This window comes from Charadrius vociferus, unplaced genomic scaffold (assembly GCF_000708025.1).
Source record: "Charadrius vociferus isolate BGI_N301 unplaced genomic scaffold, ASM70802v2 scaffold565, whole genome shotgun sequence".
Classification (NCBI taxonomy): domain Eukaryota; kingdom Metazoa; phylum Chordata; class Aves; order Charadriiformes; family Charadriidae; genus Charadrius; species Charadrius vociferus.
The window spans coordinates 1,937,407-1,947,836 of record NW_009648358.1 but is presented as its reverse complement, the minus strand read 5'-3'; the positions used below and the strand labels follow the sequence as shown (position 1 = coordinate 1,947,836).

Sequence of the window (10,430 nt, the reverse complement as noted above, 5' to 3'; positions counted from 1 at the left end):
ATGGAGTCTCTATCAGTGTCAACCAACAGCTTCACTCTGGACCTTTACAAAAAGCTGAATGAAACTTCCAAAGGCCAAAACATTTTCTTTTCTCCTTGGAGTATTGCAACTGCTCTTGCCATGGTCTACCTGGGCACAAAAGGTGACACTGCAACCCAGATGGCTGAGGTAAGCTCTGAAATTAGCAGTGTATCACCTTACAGGTGGTTCCCACAGAAATTGCATTATTCTTCTGCCTATGGGGAACAGAAAGGAACATCATGGGAGAACAGTAACCCACCATAATGTTGGGTATAGGGAACAACCCCATTCACGCTGCCGGCAGTCCTGCAGGTCACTGTTCTTCCACCTTATTTCCAAGATCTCCCTGCTCTGCACTGCGCCTGCATTTAGCTTACACTTACAGTTGCCAAAGCATTGCCAGTGGTCTGCCAGAGGGATGTTACTAACATTAGAGACTAAAGCTGGTCTTGCTTGGAACTCGACTTTCTATTTTAACTGCCTTTTGCACAGAATAATTGACTGAATATAGTGCTCAAATAGTAATAGAGACAGCTTTATTAGCAAAATTAATACTGAGCTGAGATAATCTAGAAAAAGGAGTGCCAGAGATAAAATCACTGCTTCTAGACCTCAGCTGATTCTGGACGCAGTGTATCTGCTTTATCGTACTGCACACCAAAGTTCGTAACCTTTCCTGAACACGTGTACTCTTTTAGGTTATATGCATTTACTTAAACACATTAAATGTAAAATTTTACATTTCTATCCCGGTAGTAAGACTCAGAAGTGCACTATGCTCTTTGTTATGCTTGGTCATGATCTGAAAATAAATTCCATGTAACCAAGCATGAAGCGACCATTTATCTAAATAAATTGATATTTGAGCTATAATATTGATCTTAATAATATTAAGCAGTAAATGTGACTACAACCTATATAATAATGATACAGTTCTAGAGACTAAACCAAGTCAGTTCTTGTCCTCAGCAATTTTTAATAGACTGTCATTGGGCATGACTGGTGAATTACTGTAGAAAACTGACATAATTACATAACCCTTGGGTACATTTGTCTTCAAAAAACAAATTGTCTTTATGAACATTTATCATCATCACAGGTTCTTCATTTTAACCAGACTGCAGGAGAAGAAAGTTCAGCTGACACAACAAGGCCTTCTCCAAGGAGACCAAAGAGAAGAAAGATGGTATTTATTACAATACAAGACTCAGAGAAAAAAAATCTCTGAGAAAGGGATAGCTCATCACAACTACTGCTTTAGCCTTCCAGCATTCACTTGTCTTCAGTCTATATCTATTGTCTCACTTCAGTTAGAACTATATCTAGAAAAACTGAAGAGCGCAGATAATGTTGCTCGTGAACTCAGGCCTTCAAAAGCAGAACTGAGACACTCATAGCATTTTGATTGGCCCTCATACTGTCTTACTTGTTTTTAGATGGTCTATGGCAATATCAACAAATCAATTGTCCTAATGTGCTTAGGACAATTCTACCTCTTATCAGCTTCAGGGATTTTTTTCTGCAGTGAAAAACAACTACTTCATTCACACCTTACTCCAGCCCTACCCAACAAACTCCCTTCCACTTTTTTCATGCAGGAACATATCACGGAAACAAAATTCCCCTTTAAGGTAACACGTGGCAATTCATCCTTGTTCATCAGCTCCCCAGAGACTGCCACCAGCAGGAACTGCCCAGATCTTTTTCATCAAATGAACTCCCTAAACACCAAAAGGCTTGTAAACTCAAACAAGCCACGTTTCTTTAGCACAGAAACTAAAAGAAAGCTCAAAGAAACTAGATTAGACAAACTAGAAATAAAAGGTGGGGAAGAGGTTATATCGAATCTTCAAGATTAATCATTACATCCACATTCACTTTAGTAACTCATTGACTTTCTGAGTTGTAGCAAAGTCTGCCTAATCTGGTCCTTCAGACATTTCTCTCCATTACCTCGTCAGTCTGTTCCCATCCCTTTGCAAAACCCAACCTCTGATACCCCACGTCCTCTGGCTACCAAATTCTTTCCTACGTGTCCTTCCTACCAGCCCGTGTCTCAGCATGAGTAAGAAAAGGCCAGAGCCAGGAATGCCACCTGACCAACATTATGGACAGTCACCATGCGTCAGTGGCACAGACTTGCAGTGTCTCGTGTGCAGAGCATGGTATATGCCATGGAGGAGGAGACTGCACCCAAAGAGCTGGTGGGGAGCAGCTGACAGGTAGCAGGTTATTCTTCCATTAGTGAAGCAACAGCTGGTGACAGCTGGCAAGCAAGCTCATGCTCCCTAAAACCATTAACATTGACATCCAGGACAAGCTCCCTCCAAAATCCAAACAGTGACAGCAAAATTCATGTGAAACAGAGAAAATCTGAATAGTTGGTAAGTCCATGCCCCGACATTAGTGTATGTCAGAACAGAGCACCTCCTCAAAAGCCGTCAGGCTGCACTGATAGCTCCTTGTAAAACTGAAAATTAGGCCTCACAACTGAAATGAGGAGATTCAGCTTCCTGGGCGCACCATCAGCTAATGTCCCCAAAGGCCTACACAGCACTGCAGAAACAGATCATCGCCCTACAGACAGAAAATAATTTGTCCAGTTATACATAGTGCTGCAGACACACAACATGCTAAAAAAAAGAGCTCCATCCCCTGAAAATCCTTTTTAATTAAAACAACCTGGGCATTTTAAACAACCACAGCAGGTGAAACCTCAGACAGAAAAAAAAAAAAAGCCATATTAATTAGTGTCTCTTTCCAAGGATCCTCAGCACAAGCAAGCAGAAAATATCCACTCTGGCTTTAAAGAGCTCCTGTCTGCCATCAACAAACCCAGAAGCACCTACCTGCTAAAGAGTGCCAACCGACTGTATGAGGAAAAGACCTACCCGTTACTGCCCGTGAGTTGAACATTTTTACTTAGAATATCTTGACATTAAGAGGGATTGTCAACAGAGATGATAAAAATTTTCCAAACGATAGTGCTGTGGTTTCAGCGGGAACATGAGGGCAGCCACACAGGGCTAGCCTTCCCCAGGCAAAAGGTTCATTTGTCTCCAACACTGGTCAACAGTTCAGGAATGTATGGGAACAAGACATGCTGTGTAGTGATACTTCTCCATAATCTGCTCTGTTCATCAAGCAATCTGCAGCTCAGGGACTTCCTGAACCAGAGGGCATGTCTACTTAATAGACCTTGATGAGCCGTTCTTTCACAGATTTGCAGACTTGCCTTTTGAATCTACCACAACCCTCAGCACCAGGAGTTCCACAGCTGAACAAGACACTGCAGGAAGCGCCTGTTGGCATCGTTATTGGTTCATTTTTCCTCTAAAGGAAGCTTCTCCATATCTCTGTTCCTCCTCATCCCATCTCTGCATCTTTTATACTCCAGCATTTCTGAGGCCGGGGCAGCCAGAGAGAACTCAGACTATGAGCACACCTTATAGAGTGCCACTCTAATACTCTCTTTTGTTCCCTACTCCTTTCTTTGTAACTCTTAAATTTGTATTTGCCTTTTTGGCCACTACTGGGCAGATTTTTTTCATGCAACTGTTCATTATAGCTTCAATACCTCATTCCTAAACAGTAATAATCACTTTCTATACATTACACTTCACTGGATCATTTATAAATGCTTTAATATTTATATTTTAATGTAAACATTTAGACCTTGGTTTTACAGAATAAATACTTAGGACAGACCCCAGCACAGATCCCCGTGGTACTCCAGCAGTAATAACCCTTCACTGTGAACACTGTTTCTTCCTACTCTTGGTTTCCAGTCTTTTAAACAAACAAGACGTATCCCTGTAGTCCCATGGATGCTCAGCCTTTGGTGAGAAGTCTTACAAAATGCCTTTTGGTAACTGAAAGAGACTGTAATGGCTCAACCTTCTTACCCATATGCTTCCTGACACCTTCCAACAGATTTGTGATTTAGGACTTCCTATTACAAAATGCTGTTGATACTCCTCCAATTCATCATGTTTATCCATATGCCCACCAGACCTATTCATTTGCCTCATACAGACTCATGAGTTTTGTAATTACCTGTATCTTTGAAATGTTTTCTAAAACTGATGTCGTATTAATCATCTTCCAGTTTGTTGGAAGGTGGTTTTTAAATGAGATTACTGTTCTTTGATCTTGGAGTTTGTTTTGATTTCCTGAGTAAACAGTAATTTGTCCTTCTGAGGGCTTATTGCTCCTTTTCTCCATAATCTCATGTACCTGTGCTTTACAGAGAATCTAGAGAATTTCCTGCTGGGCAGCTGCATGAAATGTCCCACAGCAGACAGCAATGCAGTCTGCTTTTCTGCCATGACTTTAGTCTACCAGAACGCTGCTTTTATACCTGGTCTTCTGTTGTCCTCACAAACTCTTGGCAGGTTCCTCACCTCTGAAGCAAACTAAAAGCCTTGTTTCAAGTTTATATGAGACTATTCTTCCCTCTTGTACTGATCATAAAGCAGGAAAAAAAGTATTTAAATGATATGTCATTTCGAAATTTTTTTTTTAAATTGTGAAGAATGTTTGTTTCATGGGATATTTCAAAATTACAAATTTTCACTTGGATTTGAAACACAAAAAAATGAAGGATCAGTTTCCTTGAGATTGAAGTTTGATCAGTCCTTACTTAGTATTTAGCATAGAAGGTATCAGACCTTATTTTAAGGGTTATCCCATTTCAAACAAATTATATTTTCTTCAATTATCTATTAGCAGATTGTACAATCTATTGAAGTGATCATTTCTAACATTTTTATAACTGAAATTTAACTAAATAAACATACATTTTCCAATTCTATCTTTCAGAAATTCTTACGTCTCATTACAAGCTATTACAGTGCAAAGCCACAGGCTGTAAACTTTAAGAGAGCTGCAGAACAAGCCAGAGCACTGATCAACTCGTGGGTTGAAAATGCAACTGAGAGTAAGTACCACTCGGATGTTTTTTTTCTTCGTTTACTTTCAAATCATTTGTATTTCCACATTTATTGGTCTTGCAGCCAAGGATCCATAAAAGATGGAAACTCAGGGGAGGTGATGATCAAAGTGTAGTTTAATAGCTTGAAGAATGCCTCTCTCCAAACAAAACTGCTGCTCCTTACAAGGTCTTTCCCTTGATTCTTCATGCTGTTGCCTCTTATAAATTATTTCTCTTCAGAGGGAGGCACAGGTAGATACTGAGTGGCTCCACTCTGATTAGTGAGGGTTTTACTTCTGCATTCTGCATCTGCTTGCAACCAACTTCACAGAACATCCAAGCTATTCCACTTTACCCACTTCCCGATGCCATTTACTACCGAAATTGCAATAAATATATTTTTTTTTAAAAAGAGCCATTTCTACTGTATGTATACCATGAAAAATGTACAGTAAAAAAATCTCCTAAATGCAAACATTTTTGCTAGATAGATAGGCACAAAGAAGGCACAATTAAAATTGGCGTGTTACACAGTCACACTGGAATAACAGTCCTATTTGTCTGATTTTGAAGGCAAAATCCAGGATCTGCTGCCTGCAGGATCTCTCAACTCTCACACTGTATTGGTCTTAGTAAATGCCATTTATTTCAAAGGAAACTGGGAAAAGAAATTTCTGGAGAAAAATACCTCTGAGAGGCCCTTCAGGCTGAGCAAGGTAAATTTCTTTTCTATATGCCTATTGTCATCTGTCAATATGTCTATTACTGAAGAGCAAGAAGCCTCTAAATATTTCACCTGCATTTTGTATGCCACTGCAACACTACTGACAGCCGGGCACATGGCATAAACTCAGTGAGAACGGCAATTGTGAAAGTAAGTCAGTGTTACCTTATTTACACACATCCACGAGAATATAATTTTTGCTTTAATTAATAGCTGCTCAGTATCAAAACACTTGAGAACACTGTGGTTAAGCGACTTAAGGACAATAAGAAATTTCCTCAAGTACGAAGGTCTCATTTTCAAAAGGATCTGAGTTGCTTTTGAGAGCACTATTTATACACCTGCGTCTCTCTTCTGCTTTGGAGATACAGTCTGTTCAACAAAACTGAACCAATTGTTCTTTCCTCACGCACCCTGGGTGTTGCCTAAAACCTCAGAGGGAATTTTCATGGGGGTTTGTCATTTTAGCCGAGTGTGTGAGGATGACGTATTCAGTATATGCTGAGGGCAGGTTATTGAGCTAACAGTATTTAAACGATCAAGCCCTGACAATTCACAGTAGCTGACCGCATGCATATTTTTGGACTGCATCAAAGCCAAGCAAAATTATTTGTCAATGGAGGCATAGATCTTGTTTGACATAGATTACGAGTGCAAACACCATTTGTATGTCAGGCAATTTGAAGCGATTGTGTCGATGATGTGACTGTGTACCTGAAACCTACTATGCTACATGTGCGGTTTTAGGATCTGTCACGGTACGTAGATGTGGTGGGCTGACTTTGGCTGGCTGCCAGGTGCCCACCAAGCCGCTCTGTCACTCCCCCTTCTCAACAGGACAGGGGAAGAAAAATAGGACAAAAAGCTCAAGGGTAGAGATAAGGATAGGGAGATCATTTACCAACTACCATCATGGGCAAAACAGACTCGACATAGGGAAATTAATTTAATTTATTGCCGATTAACCAGAGCAGGATAATGAGAAATAAGACCAAATATAAAACACCTTCCCCCCAACCTCTCCATTCTTCCCAGGTTCAGCTTCACTCCCAACTCTTCTACCTATCCCCCAAAGCAGCACAGGCGGACAGGGAAGGGGATTGTGGTCATTTCATAATACTATGCCTCTGCCGCCCCTTCCTCCTCACGCTTTTCCCCTGCTCCAGTGTGGGGTCCCACCCACAGGACACAGTCCTTCATGTCCAATGCGGGTCCTTCCCACAGGCTGTAGTTCTTCAAGAACTGCTCCAGCACGGGTCCTTACCATGGGGTGCAGTCCTCCAGGAACGGACTGCTCCAGTGTGGGTCCCCAGCAAGGTCACAGCTCCTGCCAGTAAAGCTGCTCCTGAGTGGGCTCCTCTCCAGGGGGTCACAGGTCCTGCCACAAAACTTGCTCTTGACTGGGCTCTTCATGGGCTGCAGCGTCCTTTGGGGCACATCCACCCGTTCTAGCATGGGGTCCTCCATGGGCTGCAAGGTGGATATCTGCACCACCATGATCTTTACCACAGACTGCAGGGGAATCTCTGCTCCAGCACCTGGAGCACCTCCTTCCCCTCCTTCCTCACCGACCCTGGTGTCTGCAGAGTTGTTTCTCTCACATTTTCTCACTCCTCTCTCCCAGCTGCAGTTTCACAGCAGTTTTTACCCCTTCTTAAGTATATTACCACAGACCAATGTCACTGACTGGCTCAGCTTTGGCCAGTGGCAGGTCCATCTGGGAGCTGGCTGGAACTGGCTCTGCCTGACATGGAGGCAGCTTCTGATGTTTCCTCACAGAAGTCATCCTGCATCCCTTCCGCTACCAAAACCTTTCCATGTAAACCCAATACATCGGTGCACAGAGAGAGTTTAATTCACAGGGTACTTGATACCCTGCAAATAGATAAACTCTTGCACTCAAAGGCAAAGGATAGCGAACATGTTAGTAAAGGCTTTGTGAACAGAATACAGCATAGGAGTTCAGAGGACTATTGGGTAACCCAATTTCATTTGGTAATCCGGTCCTCTAAGGTTTGGGGAAGAGGAAAAGCCAGCACACGTCACAGAAAACACGGTTCAGAGGCAAAGGGACATAATCAGTATTGCCTGGAAGTATAAAATAAGCAAAAGAGTTGATGGCATCCAGGGGAAGAAAGTCAACACTTTTTCCCTCCCCGGTCAAGATTCTCACTCCCAAAAATACAATGTTTGGGAGAAAAAATGAAACACATATAGTAGTTACTTGCTTATTAAAGCTAACTCCTTTATTTTAAAATGAGAAATGTATTACATGTGATTCAGTCAGCAGATACTTACCATATGTGTCTATGCTGATTTTTTGTAAAGATCTGAATGACTCTGCAAAGGGGGCATATGTGACACTGTCCAAAGGAGAGCGTACTGAATATGCAAATGCTGCTGAGTCTTGTATTTGTTTACAAATTTTTGTTTTCAGTTCAATGAAGCAAGTAATCTTTATCATCCATTTTAAGGAATGAAGTAACACTACTTTTTATGTCTGAATTTTTTCACAGACCAAGACTAAACCAGTACAGATGATGTTTATGAGAGATACATTTTTGATACTCCATGAAACAACCATGAAATTCAAAATCATTGAGCTGCCATATGTGGAAAATGAACTCAGCATGTTCATTCTCCTACCAGATGACATCAATGATAACACCACTGGTCTGGAGCTGGTAAAACTGACCTACTGTTGCATAGCATACACTATGAGATAGTAACAGAAACAGATGAAAAGAGTGAGGAAGCACGAGCTTCAAAATCATGGCAGAATAGGTTCTGATGTGTGCATACTTTGTTTCACAAACTATAACACCATGATTTCTCAGTTTAGGATTCAGGGCATCTGATAATATTGCAAACATAATGTTTTACTTAGGGATACACTTAAAAAGTATGTCCACACAACTGTCTTAGCCTATTTTGTGTCCCGTTTTCTACTGCTAGAATAGCAGAAGGAAAGCAAGGACCAAATCAGAAACACCATGCCCTGGAGTTATCTTCTTCTAAGGGCAGTATTAATTCCTTTTTATGTCATTCGCAGTCTGGATTTGCACCTGATATTTCACGGTGAGTTTTCTCAAAGTAAGTACTGACTATCCTGACCCAGAAAGTATCAACAGCCACTCATGACCATGCCAGGATCAGTTTCAGGTTCTAAACAGATCAGGGCACACATCTTTTTATTTGTACCTGAGGTCCCATGCGTTCCACTTATTTACCACTACAAATAGAAAAGTAATCCATATACACACATAGCAAGCACCTATTAATATTATGAGTTACACATTGCAACAGAGCAATTCCTTCACACCAGGAAAAAAATAATGAACTACTCTGACAGTTCAGGCCTATACCTCACCACCTTTAAGGAAAGAGCGTAAGTCACTGACAGCCTGATCTCACTCACTGCAGGTGGAAAGAGAGCTGACCTATGGGAAACTGGCTGAATGGACCAAATCAGCCAGCATGATAAAAGCTGAAGTGGATCTGTACCTGCCTAAGTTGAAGCTGGAAGAGAATTATGACCTTAAATCCGCTTTGAGCAGCATGGGGATACGAAATGCTTTTGACCCAATTCAGGCTGATTTCACAGGGATGTCAGCTAAGAAGGATCTTTTCATCTCAAAAGTTATTCACAAAGCTTTCATGGAGGTCAATGAAGAAGGTACCGAGGCAGCAGCTGCCACAGGTGTCCTGATGCTGAGATCAAAAACACCAACAATGACTTTCAAAGCTGACCACCCTTTCCTCCTCTTCATCAAACACAACAAGTCCCAAACCATCCTCTTCTTTGGCAGATTCTGCTCACCCTAGTCAGAGTTACTCCTTGCCCTGCAGAGCAGGAGGCACTTGCTTGCCAGCTCAGAGGCAAATGCCAAAACCCAAAACTCCTGCTGCAACTGGGGGGAGTGGGACCTGAACCTTTTCTCCATCAGACCACACGCCCCAGGCCCTGAGGCACAGCTCCTCCTGTGCTTCTCTCCTACTCCGAAGGGACAACCATGGCAGTGGAGAGTGCATGATGCCTTTCATCCACAGAGCGATCCCAGTGGTCATCCAGACTGGGCCACCGAGGGTAACTCTGTCCCCTAACCCCTATTAGCTATGGCATTTCTATCCCTTCCCCTCACAGCGGCACGTACAAATGTATCCTAACACAGGCCCCCTCCTCACCCTCGTGACTAGAGCCCCTGATTCAGATGTGGTTTTAGCACTTATTCCCACCCCGCAGCAGTTAGGCCCAGCTCTCCTCTTTAGCCATCCATTAGGTCCTTGCATTACAGCGGGAGGCAGAGCCTCCCTACCCACCGCCTGCGGCCATTCCCTTGCCTTCTTTCCACACCCCACATGGAAGTCCTCATCAGCTCAACTGGCTTCATGTCACTCTGATTCCCTAAAAAAAAAAAAATAATTAAAAAATACACATTTATAAGGGCTATTTGTCTCACTCAGAGCCTGAAGTACATAGGAGGGAGCCCCAAGCCCCCACAGTCGCTGGCTGCAGCATCACCTCACTTTCATTTAAAACAACCCTGGCTTCAAAAAATATTTGGTAATAACCCTTCACGGAGTGGTGGTGTTTTCTGCCAGCTCTGCCACGAGAGGGAGGCAGAGGTGGAAAATCACCGGCCGCGGCGAGGCGAGGCCCGCGGGGATATAAAAGGGAGTGAGAGGGCTGTAACTCTTTCTCCCTGGCGGTGGGCGGCGGCCATTTTGCCCAAGGCCCCGCCGCCCACCCCC

At 42.6% G+C, this 10,430-nt stretch overlaps 1 protein-coding gene across 1 annotated transcript; it reads left to right on the top strand.

Moving 5' to 3' along the window:
- Positions 1-9,503, top strand: SERPINB10 (serpin peptidase inhibitor, clade B (ovalbumin), member 10). Its single transcript, XM_009885255.1, has 7 exons — positions 1-168; positions 1,121-1,207; positions 2,787-2,924; positions 4,843-4,960; positions 5,528-5,670; positions 8,195-8,362; positions 9,102-9,503. The coding sequence occupies exons 1-7, from the start codon at positions 1-3 to the stop codon at positions 9,501-9,503; spliced, it is 1,224 nt and encodes a 407-aa protein (XP_009883557.1).
- The last annotated feature ends 927 nt before the right edge of the window (positions 9,504-10,430 follow it).

What these genes read in the sequence shown, in the direction of transcription:
- SERPINB10 (XM_009885255.1), top strand. Translation starts at nt 1, where the DNA reads ATGGAGTCTCTATCAGTGTCAACCAACAGCTTCACTCTGGACCTTTAC. An exon ending in GGTTGAAAATGCAACTGAGA is followed by an intron (nt 4,961 to 5,527) that starts GTAAGTACCACT and finishes CTGATTTTGAAG; the next exon opens with GCAAAATCCAGGATCTGCTG. An exon ending in GGCCCTTCAGGCTGAGCAAG is followed by an intron (nt 5,671 to 8,194) that starts GTAAATTTCTTT and finishes ATTTTTTCACAG; the next exon opens with ACCAAGACTAAACCAGTACA.